The sequence below is a fragment of the Bombus vosnesenskii genome, unplaced genomic scaffold (assembly GCF_011952255.1).
Source record: "Bombus vosnesenskii isolate JDL3184/JDL3185 unplaced genomic scaffold, Bvos_JDL3184-5_v1.1 scf7180000013294, whole genome shotgun sequence".
Classification (NCBI taxonomy): domain Eukaryota; kingdom Metazoa; phylum Arthropoda; class Insecta; order Hymenoptera; family Apidae; genus Bombus; species Bombus vosnesenskii.
Genome location: NW_022882945.1, coordinates 3,345,818 through 3,367,132, shown reverse-complemented (window position 1 = coordinate 3,367,132; position 21,315 = coordinate 3,345,818). Strand labels below are relative to the sequence as shown.

At 36.7% G+C, this 21,315-nt stretch overlaps 1 protein-coding gene across 3 annotated transcripts in view; it reads left to right on the top strand.

Moving 5' to 3' along the window:
- The window catches only part of LOC117233017 (helix-loop-helix protein 11), a 152,895-nt gene that overhangs the window by 120,976 nt on the left and 10,604 nt on the right, over positions 1-21,315 (top strand). For all 3 annotated transcript variants that reach the window (XR_004493253.1, XM_033492860.1, XM_033492859.1), the window contains exons 3-4: positions 19,795-19,945; positions 21,045-21,310. Coding sequence is in view for 2 of the 3 variants with exons in the window: in XM_033492860.1 (XP_033348751.1) it covers positions 19,795-19,945; positions 21,045-21,310 (417 nt within the window). In the remaining variant the exon portion in view is untranslated. The remainder of the gene's footprint in view (positions 1-19,794; positions 19,946-21,044; positions 21,311-21,315) is intronic.

Here is a 21,315-nt window from a genome sequence, read left to right as displayed (position 1 = left end):
CATGATGTCATTCCACCCTCGATACCAAAAAGAATTTGCTACATGTTTCTCTGTGTTAGTTTATCCTCATTCTTTTTATCCCACTAGTGTGCCCATTTCCCAGCACGAGAAATGTCCTGTGAAGTCCTTTTTGTCGCATTGTTGCACACCGGCTCAACCAGCAACAGATCCTGTTGTGACTCCCAGAACTGGATGCATCATGTTGCCACTAAAACACGTTGTTGCTACGGCCACTTTTTATATGTGACACTTTTTTAACATTGGAGAATGAAAAATAGTGCTAAATGTCTTCACGGTTCGTTTCACCGAGATATTCGTAAGTTGTTGTATGATCATTTTTTCTCCAAACGATTGGAATTCCTAAAGAGAATTTGTTTTTGCGAGTTTGATTTCTTTGAAGGGATACGTCATTCGAATTAGGTGCTAATGAAGATTAATAGAGGTTTCAGTGAATTATTGTATAAACAAGTAAATGTAGTACGTACCCAAAGTAAAATTTAGTGTATCTAGTTCTGAATTATAGTCGTCAAGAATACACGAAAAGTACGCAAATTCATGAAAACTAAGTTCAAAGCCGTTTCTCATGCATCTAACCCAACGAATCCATCGACAACAAACGACCTCGACATCATACACTTCTTCCCCACGAGTTCTCCAAATTTCGCGGTACAATCATGTTAAAAGTAACCGAAAGGAACGCGAGCGCTTGGTGTTTCCACAAACGATTTACCATCGAAACCCCCTACGTAGGCGCGAAGAGGCGTTGAAAAAGCGAGAGGGATTGAAGATGAAAGCAAGAGGGAACGTGAAATGCTTCGGCTAGACGACGATGGGAGTCCGCGTGAAACGTGGCGATGGAATGACAAGTAGCGGTTGAATCTTTAATCTTTCGCGACGTGGGATATTAAAGTTTCTCGAGAGTTCAGCAACTACTTGAAATACCACGGTGAAATGGAGTTTAAGTTTCGGCTGTGGTCGAGACACGGTCTGCGCCACTCGAGAATGGCAATATCGATGGATATCGATTGGCATCTTTAATGCATAAATAAGAAGGAAGTTTCCATCTTCTTTCTGTTCTTTCAATTCGATCGAATTCTTTCTTTCTTCGCACCTTCTCTTTCTGATCTTGAAGAGAAGTTGTCGCGTGTCTTCTTCTTTTCTTTTTCATCTACCTTGTCTGGGTTGTCACTCGGACTGCGCGATGATATCCGGTTCTCCATGAGAACACGCGCGCCATCTGACACACCGTAGATTTTAATCTCGCTGCGTGCAGATCTGTCTGATACGACGCGTACGGAGAAAAAGTAGCTGGAATTCAAAGGAAATGTCGGCGCTCCGGATGAAACAGAAATTGATTCTTTCTTTGTGGAAAGAAAAAAAATTGTAGAAATATTAACTCTTTCAGTAGCGAGCTTTTTAGATTTCCAGAGAAATTCGCTTTTAACCATTGTTATTATTATATTAGTATTATCAATAGTAGAAAATAAGTTAGTATATTAATCATAACCATTCGTTACATTAATAATTAAAATACTTTTTCACAGTTAGTTAACGTACATATATTATTATTTGTTCGCTATTAAAGATAGAGAAAATAATAGAATTTTGTCAGGAATAATTCATGATTTTATTTCTTCCTTGGTATTTCCAATTCGGTAATACCATTAATTCTGTCATAACAATTTTCTGATATTTTTTTAAGGTAGACACAGCGCAGCCGAATTTCAAGGTAGCGTGACAGAAAACAAATATACATTTCGGAATTGTTTTTTTTACGTAGAGATCGCTCCCCTAGAGATTGTGACATAATTACTGGGATACCCTGTATAGCGGAGTAATTTCTATTTGCAGAGGTTCACTGAAAGCGGGGCTTTCAATTCAAGTTTCAGTCGATTCTGGACGCGGCACGTGATGCTAATATATACCTCTCCACCCCTTTGTTGTCAACTAAAAGGATGCTACGCTACGCTAGAACTTAAAGTTCATTATTCGCCGGGGCGATTCAATGAAAACGCCCACACACGAGCGTACGCGATCGCATGCGAATGAGAAAATATGCAGAGCAGGCTTCGATCGCATAGTTAATGCGACACGCGTGCATACATACATAGGAGGACGTGTCTCTTTGAGGCTCCCTCTGGCTGAACCGTGCCAGCGACCGTTAAACCTGTCATTTCGTAGTCTTATCGTTAACGCGCCGCGCTAAACGAGTTGTCGAAACCGTGAATTATTCAAAGCTTTTTTGCAACTCCACGCCGAGCTGGATAAAAACTCCTCTTTGCTACGAGTTTCCAGTGTTTAGATTATTTTTCGAACAAATAGAATAAGTACAGATTTAAAAACGAGCTCCCTAAACCTTCGTAGCTTGGATGATTCTGCTATAAAAATAATCTATCGTTCGATGATGATATGTGAGAATCTTCCAAATTGCATTTTAGAATACGAAATATGTTGGAATATTTGGAAAAGGTAACTCTGCTTCAAAAGGGAAAAATAATGTCGCATAAATTTTCTCGAATCAAGTTAACCCGAAATCACCTTAAATGTAACGTGTAAAATTTGCATTAATGGAAGACTATAAACGTCAGGAAGCTCTACACACAATCCCATTATTCTCCATTTTTTTTTTTTTTTCTAAGAATTTTTAATACATCTGTTTAAGGCTACTTACCAAACGTATTAACGAAAAATAGAAAAACAAAGTAATCGTGAACGTTGAAAAAGGACGATACAAAAGGAAGAGGTAAGCGATGCGACGTATCGACGACAGCGTAGCCATTGTTCGACGCGATCGTCCTCTGCAATTCCTTGATTGTCGCGACTTCTCAAGGCGTGTAGAGAAACTTCGTACGAAACTCGTGCACACATATGTATGTACAGACGAGTAAAGAAAAAAAAAAGTTAAGCGGAAAAGAGAGATAAGTTGGTAGACGAAGGGCATTGGGCCCCATGCGCGACGATAATTTTCATGGAAGACTGACGACCGCTTCATGGTCGAGGAATGCAAACAAACCATGTCCAACGAGTACGACGAGGACTAGCGTCCTCCTCTTTCGCGCATTCTCGCGCGCAGCGTGCAACGTGGCGCGTGTGTTGCCTCAAGCTCGATTCACACGCACTTAACCCAGCAGCGCATCTTTTTGTTCGCGACAACGTGCCCCTTGGATCAAGTTCACCGCTTTGTTCTACTTTGTTACCTCCCACAGATTTCATCGCGATGCTCTCGATACATTTTTCGAAAACATTCTGCAATGGTTGCAGAGATGCTACCGGTGTGTGAAAAAATTGATTATCCTCGCGCTTTCTTGCTTTTCACTTCGGTGAAATTACTAAGAAATGTAGGACGCTTTAACGTGTTTAAGCTGCGACATAAATAAATGATGTTTAAAGAAAATAAATGAATGACGTTTAAAGAAAAGAAACAAAAATCTAATCGTCTACGATCCTAACTTAGATCTAATCACCTATAAATTAAACCTAACTTAAGCCTAACCATCGATAAATTCGTTCGAAATAAAAATCTCGTGTCGCTAAGAATCCATGCACGTTAATGGTCCTAACGAGGAGATCAATCGGATCCGTAGCTCGATCTAGGTCAGGCGCGCGTGTCGGTCATCTAAAATCGCGACGATCCAAAGTCGATGCCGTGGTACCGTTGTGAACGCAGCTGCACGGTGTTGCGTCTCCCTCTCCTTGTCCAACAGTCAAGGTCAGGGTCGTCCACACGTCCAGTGACTCGACTCCGGCTTGCCATCCAATGGGCATCGTGTCTCCCATAAACGGCCACGTGCTGCTACATCAGGCCGCGATTCAACCGTACATGCCGACCAGCAGAAAGACGATCACGACCAAACGTCGGCTATTTGATTATTTTCTCTGTTCTCCGACACACGTTCGGATATAACCTTCTTAAAGTATCGAGGTCCTAAACTTTAAACTGTATAAAATATCGTGGTTCTTTAACTTTTTTATGTTGATCACCGTGGGACAGAAACTTTATGTAAAGACTTATTGTACCCTTATCCCAATATATAGGAATGTAGTATAAATGGTATATATAGTACTGGTATAGCAAACAATTTATTTATAGTAATTATTGCTGAGTTTTAGATTATATTTATATGCTGTTTGATAAAATTGGGATTAAATTTCTGTAATTAATTAAGTTGGTTTTATGAAAATGCATCGGTGTAAAATTTTGTTAAAATTTAGTCCGTGAACGTTCTAAACAACCTAATGCATGAATGCATGGTCTATTTACACACGAGCCTGCTTAAAAGTCAAAATGGTATCCCGACGAGACTCAGGGACGTTTCCACGCCGGTGACGCTCCCCCACGGATGTTCCCATGCTCCTTCGGTGCATAATATCGCGAACATCACCTTTATTCTTCCTACAGAAACACTATATTTCTTGCAAATGATTCCAACGCCAGGATGCGTAGATTGCGTTTAATTAATGCTTTCGTTTCGTGGTATTATGTATAGCGTTTGGAGTTATTCGGTCGCGATGGCTGGAATCTTATTTCTCGGATGACTGTGAACGGATTTACTGGTGCAGTGGTATAGAAAATGAACAAAAGACAAACAATGTTGGAAGAAAGGTAAACTCGTCAGCTTATTTGCTCGTAACGTCGACTTCTCCACTTTCTTGGATTTCCAAGTGGCAACGAATTTTTCGCGACGCGACTAAGAAATCTCGAGATCGCCGACTCTGCAAAGACTTACGGCGCTGCGTTGTCAGAGATCCTGTGACGTTCCTACCACAGATAAGGCACGATTCGTCAAACGGAGCGAGCACTGAAGAGTTTTAGTCTGGCGTACACACCGTGTATTTCACGCTGCCGTGTTTTAAAAATGTTTCGATGTCAGCCACAAGAATATGAAATAAAAGAATATAGTTTCAATTCAAAAATATAAACACAACTTTCATTATGATCAGATAGATAATTTATAACAGTAAAATTCTACGTTATACGTACATAATACACATATGTTATCGGGTAATAACACTGTGGATTTAAGAATCAATAACGTTCAGGAAACGTGTGAACTGGCATAACCGCGCGAAATGTCGCAGCTGGCCTGTAGAATGTACGATAGATGAGTAAATTCGTTAGATGACCTTGACCGTGACCATGAATCAAGCCACATGAATCGCATGCAGCCGTGGTCAGGCTGTCAGCTTATCTACTCAAACATCGAATCTGGAGCACGTTAACTAATTACCGGCTTTTCCATGGCTCGGGCTGAAGCCGGTAATTGCATGGCCGTTGCTATCAGTGTTGACTCTCCTGGGAATACAGCTGTCCCACCGCATTCACTCCCGGATTAGAGTGTCAGATGTATTCTCGTTCCGCTGTTTTCTCTTTTAATTTCCTCTCCCTACATCGTTCGTTCGACATCCAACACATTTTTTTCTGTTCTCAATTTCTTCCGATGAACGCTCGTACAACACGTGCGAGATACTTTGAGATATTTCTGATAAAATTGTGCGAGATCAAAAATTAAAGAATTTAAAATATTTTAAGAGGTTTTTTTTTAATTCGCTTTTGTAATGTTATAGTAAAACGAAGGTAGTTGTTGGTTTCTGTATAGTGATTTTTGTATAGAAAATGTATGATTTCAAATAGAATCCTTGAAGTTGAAATAGAAATAGCAGTAGAAGACAAGCTCGTACCAAAATATATGCAACACGTACGCTGTCATACCTTCGATTTACGGATTTCGGAGAATACGAGGCAGATATTCACGGCAGACTGAATCGATTCAAGTTACTTCTATCTTTGTTATTTTCTCTTGCTCCGCCTTGCCATGTTCCTTTTACCCGTTCTACGCTACAATTTATCTCTCATTGATGAAATTTCATATTTCAATCCGCAGTCACACGTAATATCACAGAATTTCATCGTAACTTCGATACTTGATTATTTTTTACATAGTTCTGATATTTTGTTTCATTAGAGATATTAATGTTTCCCTCGGTACACGAACCACGTCTCGCGTTTCTTTATGAGCTCGTAGAAACTTCGCGTTATCTTTCCTAGTTGAGAGATTATCTTACCAAATTTCCTTGTAATTGGAATACTTCATAGACCACTTGCGATCCAACGCCTTCGAGCTGGTTGTAACTTCGATACGTTATAGAAGGGTGCATCTTCATCAGGTAAATCCCTAAATCCAGCCGAGAATAATATTAGTCGAGATCCGCCCGTTCATCCGATTAATGTTTCTAAGGTTCTCGATCGATGCCGTTAGATCCACCACGGTGTTCTATTTCTTGTGAATTTTAATTATCGGTGTTCCTCGTCGTTCTTCGTGCGCATTACGTTCCTACGAAAATAGAAACTTTGAACGAATTAATGGAAACATCGTGGTTAATATTCCTAGACTACAGAAATTGTAGAGAAATTGAGTAATAGAGAACGATTGGAAAATTCGGAAATTATTTTTGTGATGGGCGGTGTGACGTGTTGTTGGTTAAATCAATAATGAGACGAGTTAATTTAATTAACTATATTTACAGATATTTTAAAATGTAGAAGTTAATCGCAAGCGTTGCTCGCTTGATGTTATTCGTTACAAGATTGCACGATACTGTGGTACTGATATTGATTCGCACAACTGACTGACTGACTGACTGATTGACTGACTCAATACTGATATTAATTCGTGCGACTGACTGTGTCTGGAGAATATTATCGTCTATTTATACTGGTCAAGGAGGGTACCGAAAGGTTTGAACTTGTCTTAGGTTGTAGGTTGCATGTAGTAGCGAAATTGTTTTGTCCTGAGTTTGTTTATTACATTATGTGCGTCGTACAGTGTTAATCCTCTGTTGCAAAACAACTAAGTGAGGCATCTTCGTATCGCAACGTCCTACGACGCATATGCCGCTACATTTCAATGGAAGGATAGTATAACTATATTCTCTACATATTTTAGATAGTTTCATTATATATAGTCGAAATAGTTAGAAATAATTTTCATAACAATCTTTTGTTGCGTTTATAAAAATATACAGAGGGGTTGGTAACTGATGGTACAAGCGGAAAGGGGTTGATTCTACGCGTGAAAAGAAGTCGAAAATATAAAATAAAAATTTTTCGTTTGAAGCTTTGTTTTCGAGAAAATCGACTTTGAATTTTCGCTCGGTACGCGTGTGGTACGTTATAACGGATCACATTGTAGATCGTTGTCTCGATGGAAAAATTAAAAAAAAAAATAAAAATAAAAAAAATTTTTATTTTATATTTTCGACTTCTTTTTTCGCGTAGAATCACCCCCTTTCCGCTTGTACCACCAGTTACCAACCACCCTGTAGATTTGGATATAAGTGTAAACATAAAGAATAGTTATTATAGATCCTTTTATTAGCAACATCTGTGTATACTTTTGAACCTACTACGTATCTGTATAAAAGTATACTTTCGATTCACTTATCCCATTTCCCAAACTAAAACAGAAAGTCCTCGTGATATAACCTACTCGACCAAAGGATAAAGATAAGAAGAACGAAGTAAAAGAAAGAGAGAAATAAGAAGAACGAGCAAAAGTAAGCGAGCAACGTGTAATGGATAGAAAAGAAGAATCTGAACGTGGAACAACGAAGCACGCGAAGAAACACACATTCCCGAGGGGACACGGAAAACTAATAGTTTCTCGAGTCTTTAAATAATGGAAACGATCAGTTGCAATCGATTCATCGGCCACCACGACATACCTCTCTCCTTTCGCTGTCTCTTTCCACTGCACGAACATTCCCACGCGCATTCCAGCCGCGCGTCTGCGCTTGTATTTTGTAAGCAATTAACGTATGTACGTACGTAAAAATCAGAAAAATATGTAACCTACAAAAGCGAATGATCGATAATATACGTAATTTATAAAAATTAGTAATAAAAAGAAAACTGATGGTTCACAAAAATTTTACCATTACGCGAATAATTAGAAAAATTCACAACTTTAAATAATTAATGCTCAAAAATAGAATATTCGTATTTTTTAACAACACGAAAATGTATCGACCGATAACCTACGTAAAAGGAGCGTTAAATGCCGCAGATTCGGAACTAGACAGTTGATCAGAGACGGTTAATCGAGTTCGACGTTGGCACAAAAGTGCATCGAATCGGTCCCGCCCCTCGAAAGAAGGTCATGCCGATTCCGGGACGACATGGCAATGCGCGCCGGTTGACGAGATATTTTGGCCATCGTCGCAGTTTCTCGGTGTTTTTGGATCGGCCCGTGGCCGCTACTCCAAAACGGCCTGCCGACTCGCCGGGTGTAATGTCCTCGAGTGCACGTACGAGAGTACACCACGTTCAGAATGCGGTTGCATAACGTTGCCTCCACTTGTGCTGTTGGTTATCTGCCCGCCACCGACTCTCCTTCCTTTCTTCTTCTTTTTCTATTCAGCTCGTCGTCCCTTCTCTTTTCAATGCGGTTGATTTTCGTTGACTTTGCGTTTTTGTTCAATCGATTTTTCCTCTTTTCTTCGACCCTTTCTTTGTGGCGCACACGGCTGCAAGTACGGTTCTCCTTTTTTTTCAATTTCGATTCACAATTTTTCTTTTCTTCTTTTACTTGTTTCCTATTTGAATGCTCGGGGAACTAATTTTGAAAGTGTTTGATGTTTCATACGCTTTCGTAGGAGCGATCTAGCAAGTTCAAAGGAACGTAGAGTGAAACTTGAGTAAACGTTGAACAGTGGAAAAATGGCAGTGTATTTCGACTGGATAAAACAGATGATAATTTAAACTTTTTTTTTTAATTTAAACAGTTTTTTGAGGGGAACTGAACGCAGGTTAAGACACTATTTTCTCTTTTCGTTGTACCATAGTAAGATACGGGTTCGTGCCTTGGCAAGATGTCCAGTTTTCCCCAAGACCGCAGAACTCGAATCCACTTAAGTTATTTTTCTTCTCTTACGTTCTCATGCCAAGTCCTCCAAATTCACTAGCGAAGATAGTCAATTCGTTTCTATGTGGGATACGTGTTCTTAATACGATAGCCATAAAAAACATCTCTTATTCCCTTCTCTTCCGTTTAACTCGCTCAACTAATACCATCTTTGTAAATTACGTCTTTCGTTTGTTCCTTTTCATTAAATTAACTCTGATACTTCACGTATGTAGGTTTGTTTGGTGTAGAATAGGTAATCTGATTTATGGGAACTAGGATTGTGTGATAAGTTTTATTCAACGTTTCCTTGGAAATCATTTGTCTATTTGATGTATTTCGAAAAGGTATTTTCAAAATCATATCTCTCTTTACCTTCTTGAAAGATATTTCCCTTAATTCAAACAATTAACATTATTACAAACGATACTCTCTTTTACAAATGACCAACACTATCTTCAGCACCTACTCGCTATCTATTTTCTTGGGAAAATAAAAAATAATTATATATATATATATATATGTCGGAGATGAAAGAACACCGGAGCCTTTGGAATTTTGGATAATCCCGCAACATTGTAACCTAGAGTCTACTATAGCTGTAATTAAACAATCTAGCTAGCCCGAGGACCCGCTATAAACCTTAAGATTTTGTTAATTAAGGTTCTACAAACGGACAAGCAGTCTTTGTCCCAAATTGACCAATTAACAGCAGCGTCAATTTCCCTCACTTCCCGAATGAAGACATCTCTCCACGAATCCGAGGATTTCATGCTCTTAGACACACCCCATCATAGTTTTCCTCGACAGCGTCACCGTGACGGAAAGGCACTTTCTCGCTGGTGTACGAGCTCTTGGACTAGTTAACTAACGTCTTGATATCAATTCCAACTTAGACTTCAACGAAGAAATAAGCCTACTAACCCGTTGACCGTGGATTCGTTGTTGGACCTAGGATCATTGTCATTAGCTTCTCGAGTGTCTGATTACCGCGGTTATTTGTCAAATTCTGTAGTAGTCGTATTTGCACTAGTCAATGTCTTCTCCATTGCATAGCGACAATGTGTAGTTCAAATGAGGATTCGTTTCACGCCTCTAACCCTAATCATAATGAGAACTCGACATATATATATAAATAATACAGTAAAAATAACATAATTCCATATATGAATCTAAATTATTACGCTCTACAATGACAGCGATAGAGTGTTAATGTCAGCTGAAAACGCATCAAAAGCAAAGGAAATCTCAAAAAAATCTCACCTGAAGTTTCGCGTACAAAAATATTTTACCACGGTAATAGATAAAATTCTCTTCTGGGAAATAATTCCGTTTTAAATATTTGCAGCTATCTGTCAAAATGAATAAAACAGGGCGCAAGACAAAGGGAAGAAAAGAATAATGGTTGACAGAAAGAAAAATAGAAATCCCTCCCATGGTTGAAACGCAGCCTTGTTGCCTAGCTAACGTAAACGTTTTACTCGCCCACTGCATGGTCTATTAAAGCGAACGAGAATTGCAAATTACCTGCATTCGTTCGTCTGTCATGGCACATTGCGGTCAAGCGTCCCGGCGCCAGACGACGCCACAAATGCGGCACACCTCGTGTCTCCAGCGTCCACCGGAAACGTACAAATATATTCCTCGAGGAAAACCCTTTGTGTCTACCCCTTTTTCAACGAATCAACCTTCTTTTTCTATTTTTCGACTCTTTGAACATTCGTTGTTGCCGTTGGTCGATTGTAGGAACGCACATTGCAAGAGAAATATTCTTATCTTTTGTGCATTTTTATCGCGTGGTTTTAAATTTCTTTTTGGGTTGATGGTATTTTATATTAGAGCCATCGAAACGCGAAGAATGCAGAAGCGATTTATATCATTTCGCTTATCTTTGACTCTAGGTTCTCAAATTTAACGATGATACTTTATTACAAGAAAAACGAAAACAGAAGTTTCAAACTAAATCGAAGATCCAAAGGTTTTCCGGCCTCGGTATAAATCGCAGAATAGCGTAAACGCCGAAGAGTCGCGTCGATTTCAGTCATGTCGGTTCGAGTTAGGTTAGTTTCGTCTTTCAAAGACAGATTGTCGAGTAGGAAGTGGCTGCTGGCCAAAATCGACTGAATTTACTGCTGGACCACCCCTATAGTGCCGAGATTCTTACTATTACGTCGTAATTGCCTTGACAGACAGCTTACAAACGCGTTTTCAACTTTCGAGAGGATGGAGAGTGCCGAATTCCCATAAAATTAACATTTTATTCGGACCATTCATAACCACAGCTTAAATGTGATTGCAGTTTCAAACTTTTTAGGAGATTCCGCAGGCTTGCTGGGTCTTTTTTTTCATTTCACTGAGTTTTTTTTACTGTACCTCGGCGAATCTCTAATTTGCCTGAAATACGTTGAATCCAAATTCATAATTTACTGTAAATCGGGATACTTTATAAATTTTTCGATCTAATTTTTTCGGGAAAGAAGTATCCTGTGAAGAAATTTTATTACATATTTTCCATGTGTCTTTCGTATGCAGGGTTAGACCTTTGGCAATTGTACCACGATTATTGGGATACCGTGTACAGTCGATACGCACGAGAAATATCTACAGTCTACATGATAAAATTTATTCGTTTGTAACGAGGTTTAAGCTTGTAAATTCCAAACGTCCGGATCTTTGGAAGTATGTAGTTACGTGGATACATGGCTACATTTACGATATTAGATCGGTAGATGTTGACGGATAAATAAGCGGAGAACGGTGACTAGTACTTACTCGACCGATTCGAGTAGACTTAAATGAATCGATCGTTTAGCGCGAAAGGAACAAGCAATACGTCCGGGATTATGTAATGCGAACAGTCGCAAGAAAGGAGGCATTCCTTGCTCGTGTACTCAAGATTAGCAATGTTATTTATACGTATCTACTGTCTATTGAACAGTCTAATGCTTTCGAAAACGTTATTTATACCTAATATTGCATTACAATATTACGAACCTGTATTTGAATTTATCGAATATCGTATGTAATTTAAGGAATTGCGAAGGAAAATTAATTCTGTACTTTTAATTGTTTGCAGAAATGTTGAAAATTATATTTATAAAGTATGGCAAGTTGCATAATATTCACCTTGGAAAAGATATAGATAGAAATAGAAATGATGCTATATTCGTATAAAAAATTAAATTACATCGATTGTCCAGAGGTTCTTCAGTTTGTTAAGCTTACTGCTCCGTTTAGGTCTTTCAGAAAATTCTTAATTTTCCACACAGACCTAATTATATTTTTAGTAGTTGAATTAATCGCATTTGCAGACATTCTAATTTACTTGGCCATCGATTAAACTTATTCTGCGAGTCGCTTCCTGTATTCAAAAAGAAGTGGTAGAAATGCAGTACGTAATTGACTAATACCAATGGCGCAGCATTTGTGGTAACCCGTTGTTGTTACCAATTGCAGGTATTTGTTCATTTTATATTGTTGTATTTATTTTCCTATCAAAGGGTGTCATTCCTACATAAATAAATGATAATAATAATTATCATAATTATATATACAGTATCATTGTAATAATTGTTATTATTATTATCAGATAAAGCCTTTCCGTAATTCTGCTCTTTCCTGCGAAACCTTTATGAGAAACTGTATTCCTATCACTAGTAATTAATAAAAAAAGAACAATTTTGAAGGGGCGTGCATAGATAGATAAACTAATGTTTACAGTTCTAGAAGAAGAACGATCAGGAAAATCGCTTTTCTTGAATTCGTTCCAGGTCTATATTGGATCTACGCGAATCTACATAATGGATCTGCATGTAATGGATCTCGTTTGAATTCTGTCCAGATCTAGAATTAATGTACGTACATGTTCGATTTAGAATCGCTTGCATCGGAATCTAGTTTCATCCAATGGCACAGGATTCGTTTATCATTATTAGGTAATCAACTTTCTTATTAGTGGTAATTTATTGCAAATACTTCCTATAAAAATGTGCATAATAATTTGCATTATACATACAACTTGTTTCTTTTTATATTAGCAATACAAGTATTGCTAATATAATATATAGTAATAGTTATATTATAAATACAAGTATCTTATTTAATTCTCAACGCGAGAATTGATTGTAATTTTAATAAATAAATAAAAAAAAAGTATCTTATTTAAGTCTTCATTACAAGTCCTGAAAAAAATGTCTTTCGTAGCTAAATGGTCGAGTTAATTAATTATTAACAAATCCTATTTCAAATATATTTTTTAGAAAATTTACTTCTCCGAGTTCTATTACTCTTCTATCGTGCATACACAATACACAACGAGGACAGCTCGAAGCCATCGCTTAGCGAGAGAATTCTCTCCCACCGAAAGTCCTGACTCGGCCCTGGGGAGAATCGAATCGTTTTCTTCTTGTTGTGTCGGCGTCGGCGGTGTCGGCATTCCAAAGACCGAACACGATGCAAGAGAACGGCCACAGCCGGCCACCTATCGTACTCGCTCTCACTTCGTGCTGCAGTTTCGCGTTCCTTTATGATTCTGCGTTCCATCAATAAAATCCACCCTCTAGCTCTTCTCTTTTCTTCATCTCTTCCTGCCTCGCCTTATTGTTTTCTCACCATCCGGACCACTCGATTAGCCTTCTTACACCCAGTTCTACTAAAAAAGAAAATTTTAAGGCAATTTTCTGTCGTAAATCGACTATTTTCCCGAGCTGCTGAGAAAAACGAGATTCGACAGCTGTGACCGTGACTGAATGGGCTGACGACACGGACCGATCGATAGGAGCGAAAGACTAGAGGGCATAATGCTCTAGCGCGCAGCTGGCGATCGAAAGAAAGGAAAGTTCACAGCCGTAAAGCGTGATTTTAGCTCGTGACCCTACCTGCTGAACTCATTTCCACGCGCAGCTACCTCATATTCTTTGCAGTTTCGTGCAACCGGTAGTTCCGTTGATATCAGGGATCAAATTTATCGAAATAGATGTGTCAAGTGATCTTCGAAATATTAAGTTGGCAGTTCAAACTAAATATTTCTAGTAGTATATTATTAGGGTGAAACGAAAAAAAAAAAAATTAAAATTATCTGACTATTTTTTTGTAGTAAAAGAACCACTCTTTCAGATTAAGCATAGAAAGCAAAAGATTTAATTTTCGTTCGAATGAATTTTTAGTTTCCTACGCAAACAAAACAGTTTTAGGTAAATAGATTCCGTTGAAGATTTTTGTATTCACAATATTTTAATTACTTATGATATTTCAGTTCTCATAAATTTTGTTTTTGAAATAGTATAATTCTATATAATATTCATGGTATTTCCGTCATCCGCTGTATAATACGATTAATCCTTTGATTATTTACAGTATTAACATTAATTAATGAGCATTGTTTGTTTGATTGTTTACAATAATAACATTAATTAATAATCCTGTTATCTTGTTTTAATTTAGAAAAAAAATTTTTTTTTATTTATTTAGTTACATTTTACAATTTGCCCAGTAGGACATTTGGTAAAATATTATAGCTTAGTGGTATAATAATATAACATGTGGATGGCTACCCCCAGTGGGATACCATCTTCGAATTTAGAAAAAATGACTGTGCATTTTGTCGTGACACGTTGTTTATCAATGAATACACGTTTGTTCTATCAACGACACGCTTCTTGAAGAGTTCCAGCAAAATCCATTTAAAAATGCATAAGATTTCATACACATAAATAAGACTCAAGGTCGCGTAAGTAGTTGGCGAATTTTTTTAGCGTCACGTGTGCTTGTTTTAAATAGGAAAAAAGTTAATAAATTTCTTTTTGCTGAATATACTAGACGAAACCAGTGAGTGACGTTTTATTGTAATATATCTTGAAAATATCCCTTTTAATGACTGTTAAATTTAAAACGTTCACGTGTTCAACGCATGATGTAACACGTTTACATAACACTCAGAGAAGTTTTTTTAAATTCCTATATCCAAGAATTGTTTTAATTCAAAATTCACGATTTTCCTTGTGTTTGATATTTATTATATACTACATCACTACCAAGTAATAACACACATAAACGCTACATTACTCGTAAAATATTATCGTTGTCCATTTATTATAGAACGAATTTATATATAGGGATAATTATTAAAGTTTTAAAGTTTAAAGTCTAACATGGTTTTTTAACATTTTTACACAAATAAAATTTCATCAAATCGAGCCATTGAAGATGATCAGAAGAACCAATTGTTCGTACGAAACTTTCTGAGCGGAGTTATTTAAAAAAATTGCCTGGCCAGTCGATTCGACTGGCCGCTTCCTCTCCGCAAATCGCTATCTGCGAACGTTCAGGAAACGTTCGAGGATCGACCTTGGCCCGCCACGACTCTGCAGAATGGTATTAACAAGATTTCGGCACGTGCGTCGGAACTCTGACCGAGCAGGCCGTACGCGTGGCCTTTCGGCTCCCCTAATCATCATAGTCGAAAAACGGCCTAAAAGTTAGCATCTCCTAAGCGAAATTCGATCTTTCGATCTTAACGTTGGAAAAATATTTTTCTTTATGAAATGAAAATCTTCCGATATGTAGAAATCTAATTATATATGCATATAACTATAGCTGCTCCGAAATGTATGCGAATATATGAAAATTTCTAAAGTACAGAAGATTATCGATCTATGAAACGTAGAATTCTTTTTCATATAGTTCTGTAATTGGAGGATATACAGAAATAAGATTATGACATTTTAGAGCAATAAATATCGATACTAGCGTAATGTAAAAAATTCTTGATCTATAATACCTCTATTGACAGTAGTGATACATTTATATGAATATTCATAACAAACTATATATAATTTTTTGGGAGAGGAAGCTTTATAAACCGCTCCAAAATATGAAAGATTTTTATAGTATTCAGAGAAAATGCGTATGAACACGCGAACACACGATTTGGTCACAGACATTGCGAGTTCGAAATTGAAACCTGGATGATTTACCTAGATCCCGAAATCATGGCAAACAACGACAACCATTTTTATAGCCGTTTCTTCGTATTGCCGGCGTCGATTGTCTAAAGGTAAAAAATGGATTGCCTCGAATTTAAGCGATCGAGTCACGCGATACATAATCAACTCCCAGTTCGATGTTTTATGAGCTTTTAATTTTTCTATCTTCTCTTTTTAAAGGACAAAAGAAGAAATAGAAATGAGAATACTCGTGATATATATCCAGCCATAACTTTTCGAAAATGAATAATTAAATTCTAAAGTATTTTTTTAATTTGATATTTCATATTTATTAATACCCGCAATAAATTCTTAAATATTTTACATCTTCAGTTGGAACATTAAAGAACATGAGAAAATTCCAATTAAATATTTAACATTTCTTTAGTTGTAAAGAATATCTAAATATGTATTTATTTTTGTGAATTATCAAAATTCTTCTAGCTTTATTAATTAAACAAATTTCGTAATTCCGAAATGGATTAAAACATACGAAAAGAATTAAAATCCGCGGATTCTCCAAGGAACGCGGATTCGGTTCCATCTGGATCGCTTCCGATTCTCAATGTTAACTGTGAGTTTTTAATTGCACAAATAAAGAACAACATGCGCGCAAAGAGCAGCTCTTTTCGTTCCAACTCCTTGTGCCCTTGACAGATGCCGAGTGTGTTCGCGATTATGCTCTAAGATCGGGCTTACATACACGCAAACGCAATAATAAGAGTCCGTGCCCCTGCTCGAGTCCTACTCGTACCCGGTTCCTCTGATATTATTCTTCAGACATCCTTTCTCTTTTTCGTCTTTCTCTGGTTAAGACTTCTCCTCTACTCTAGTTTCTTCGTCATTTTCTTCTTTTGGTCTTGTTACAGCGCACCTTTGCATTCTTTCTCCGCCTTTCTCTCCTCTCACGAGTGATCTTTTTCGTTTTGTTACTTCCTTTCTGTCTCAACCTTGCGGTGTTTCTCGTCTTCAATATTTCCATGTGTTTTACGTGTTTATGCGAGTAGGAATATTTTAGGAAAAGATTTTTTGTCGATCGTAAGATCGTTTTATGTTTTTGTCGGAAGAATGACTACTTTTTGGCGAATTGGCTAACACTTTTCTTTGCTAGTTTCCTTTTTTTTTTTCATTTTTCGTTCCTTTCGACGCGAACTATTATATATTTAGATCGTTACTCGCCCAAACCGAAGATTCAATCATATGATGTCATAGATGTATGTAAATATGCATGATTCGCAATATAACGCATCGTTAACATTTTCTTGACCTCTCTCACACACGCTTACACGCGTTTGAGTTAGCTGCTCAGTTTATGCAGATTCATATTTTTTTATTGGGCGCAACTTTTCTATAGAAATGAAACTTAAATAGGGCAATTTATTTCAATTGTTATATATGCAAATATTGTATTATACTTGAAGTATAATCTGTGCGATGGACAGATTTCAATATTGAAATATCTAAATGGATTTTTTAAGCGATCTAAATGTCACTTTAAATGAAAATATCTTTTTATTCCTTTATTTTGTGATCTTTTATTATATGTATTTATATGTTTTATGAAACTCTATGTTTTCTTCAAACCATGTCAAACACATCTTCATCATATATTCAATACCAAATTTATATCTCCAAATCGATTTTTCCCTTACGTCTCGTCGCGCTGTCGTTGGAATCGAATGACCTTTTTGACGAGTAATTTTTTATCAGATTCATCGCCATGCATTTTCATTTGCCCCTGAATGGCGATGATGGGTGATGCAACCGTGAGATTGTAAGCCAAACCAAGCCACACGAGGAGATACGGTACTCTGGTGAACAAACTAAATTTTTCTGCCACTCGGTAGTCCTATGGAAGAATGTAATGAAAATTCTGTCGATCTTCATCGAATGCTACAATTGTTGCTATAATAGATTGCAAAGGTCAGATCCTCCTGAAATGTGAACATAAATATAAGTATCCTATTTCATTAGTTGTGTCCATAAAAATATGGATTTGAAAAGAATCGCATGCTTTGCAAATTCTATATTTCGTACCTTTTATAATAAATAAGCTTTATAAGATAATTGAAACCATATGGTTACTTTTATTTTTAATAGTAGTTTTTGTATTAGTAGAAATAAACCCTGAAAAAGTTTAAAACGTATAAACTTTAGCTCCACTGATTTTAGTTTAAATTTAATTCTCTTTTATATACGGTGTATCGCTTAATTCGTGTATGACTTCATATTGCGAAATATCATGTTCAGCAGTCTATGTATTTAAATTCTAGAAATTCTTTGTCCGTGCTTACACGCGAGCATAGACGAATTACATGGAGTTTTAACGAGTTGTGAAATACTTTCTCGTTATCATGATATTTTGAATTTAATAATCCAGCCTTTCGAAAGAGGAACAATGTGTGCAACAGAATTTAATACAATTACGTTAAATTAAATTTTAATATATTCATACTTTAATGTAATAAAGTATATTAAAATCATAGAATAATTTCCATGAAAGCAATTGTTTTTTTATGCTCTTATGAATCTACTTGGAAATTAGTAAATTAGAAAAAGAGAAACAAGATTTTTCTCAATATAAAAGAGAAAATAGATAGATAAATCAATTGAACAATTATATTTCAAATAATAAAGAACAAAAATAAAAATAATTGAAATCCTATATTACGATTAAAGTAAAAATTAGAGAACAGGAATTACAGATTCATAGTAAAATAACCATAAAGCAAGACCAGTGAAAAAAGCTCAATTTATAATTCTACAAAACATTTTTTAACGTGAATCCTGATCTTGCTTTTATCGCATCGAGAAATGCATCTGAATCTACAAATTAATCCGATCAAAAATGAACAAATCTAGAGCAAAAATGAAAAGAAAAAATAATTCACCGGTTGCAGGAAAAAATTATTCATGAAACCAGTTCTTCGATTAACCAGTTAAATGTCCTTTCCATCATATGCATAATCACAGTAGAAACGTTTTTTAAATGTATATTACTTGGAGTTTCGAGTGGAACGAGTTTCAAGAGAGAAACAGCTGAAGATGGCTTCACGACACACGCGGGCATCTGTTCGTTGGCCACCTGTCGGCAGGTGCAAAACGTACAGCCCGTTACCTTCTACTCCTGTATCAATTGGCCCTTTTGTTTTCGCTGCTACCACCACCATTCCCGTTTTACTACGTACTACGTGCGTACGACACGCGTACGTCGCTGTTCCGGATGTTATCGACTCGACCACAGACCCATGGTGGTCCTTTCTCCCCCATGATAAAACCCTTTAAGCTTCAGCCATATAAACAGGAAGTATCTTACACCCCCTCCTCTTGCCTATTTATTTTGTATTCAGACACAGATTGCGAATAATTCTTTGGGAACACCTGCGTGTTGAATGAACCTTTATTCTTTTTAAACTCGGCCTAGTTCCGCTGTTTCTTGTCCTTTGGTATTTTATGGATTTCAGTTTGGTTCGTTTCGAAGGTTTTTATTGATTGAAAGTATAGCGAGATATGCCAGATATGTCGTTCGTTCTAGCGTCAGTTTGTTCTAAAAATATATAGAACAATTTTTATATCGACAATATTCGAACACCACGATATCTGACAAATACGATGTAAAAATTATTTAACGAGTATTGACTTAGAATGGATGGAATAGATATTGATTTAGGTAAAACGTGTATAAAGATAAAAATAGTAGCAACGCGCGCTTTGAAGATCACTTTTTAAATCTTCGATACATCGTTGGGCCACACTTGCAACACTTCATTTTAATTTTTACTTTGTATCTTGTATCTTACACGTTGATGATCATCGATGATATTTATCGCATAGATTGTTGAATACAAATTATTAACGTACTAAATACGTAAATAAGTATTTATTTCAATAACATGGCATCCTTATTTCAGGCTGCGATACTTCAGCAGACTGCCGAATACATATACCAGCTGGAGCAAGAGAAAACCCAACTGCTGTCACAGAACTGTCAATTAAAGCGACTGGTGAATCAACACGAGGGTGGTGATGTTCCGATCAAGAAACGCAAACCGGACAATCAAGGTGAGTGTGTTCACTTTGATCTAAAGGAAATTGACAATTTTATTTATAACGATTATGATGTGTCATTAACTAAATAGTATGTATCTTAAGTTGAAACTATACAATACGTCTTAAACGTATACAAAATTGCGAATCAAATATTTGTACGATTTTACTACGACCATAAAACTAATCTATCACTCTTGGAGGAAGAACGCAATCTGCGAACGGACGATCACTAATTTACCCGCGTCATCAGAATAACTTGCTTTATGATACTGACTCATCGGGAAGATTCGTCGAGGAATTTTTTAATTTGTCGGTCGAAAGTGGTGTGGAGATTAATATAGGAGTCGTTCGTCATTTTCGTGCGAGTAATTACATTCCTGCAGGCTCTGCCGGATATTCTATTCTGTTCACAAGAGGGAAGAAGTCGCAATTCGATCGATAGGATCGAAACTTCGTTTACTTTCCTTTGACTCTCACGGCGCGGCACGATTAAATTTTCAATCTTAAATAAATAGGGATGCCTATAGGATAAAAATAGGGATGCCTCCTCTTTGTCTACGAAGTCATTGATTTCCACGGGCTAATAAATTATTTGAATATAATAAGCGTTGATTTTGTGATCGTCATTCTTATATTTATGATAAGTTTATAAACTCATAACCTTTATACAAACTTCCATCTCATGATTATTGAAAAGAGATATGACGAAGGAAATTTTATTAACAAAAAAAAAAAAAAAACATACACACGCACACGATTTAAAAATTCTCAGCGCGTTATTAATTAATTCCTCATTTTTTAGTTTTATTTTATAATTCCAGTGCAAGTAATATCCTTATTAAGAATGAATTTATTTATTAGATATTATATATTTGTTTTATTATATTTATTATTATTAATTTAGAAGTCTCGAATATATCATATATAAAATATTAACACATTCTATCCTAGATAATAGTTTACTTTCAGAAGTTAGTTTTGTGAATTCTATTCTCGTCGATCAAATCGACGATATGAAATACATTTAGAAAGGTTAAATAGTGTAGAACTTAATCTACTTTTGCTATATGTGATTAAGTAATGAATTATCGATGGAATTTGTTTGTTTCAGGAGGTGTCGTGGTTAGTCTACCAATGCACGTTAGCGAAAGCGGTGACGAAGGATTGGGCAGCATGTCCCCAGAACCATTGTCGGTAATAACGGTGACCACAGAGGGACATTCTGTGGTCAACAGTGAGGTGGTAGAACTCAGACGACAGTTGGAAAGGGAACGTCACGCGAGGTTGCATCTAGAGAAGCAGATGAGAGCTATACAGAGTCAACTATACCCGGAAAGATTCAGGGATAATCAACTGATCACTTATCAGCCTCACGAGGTAAA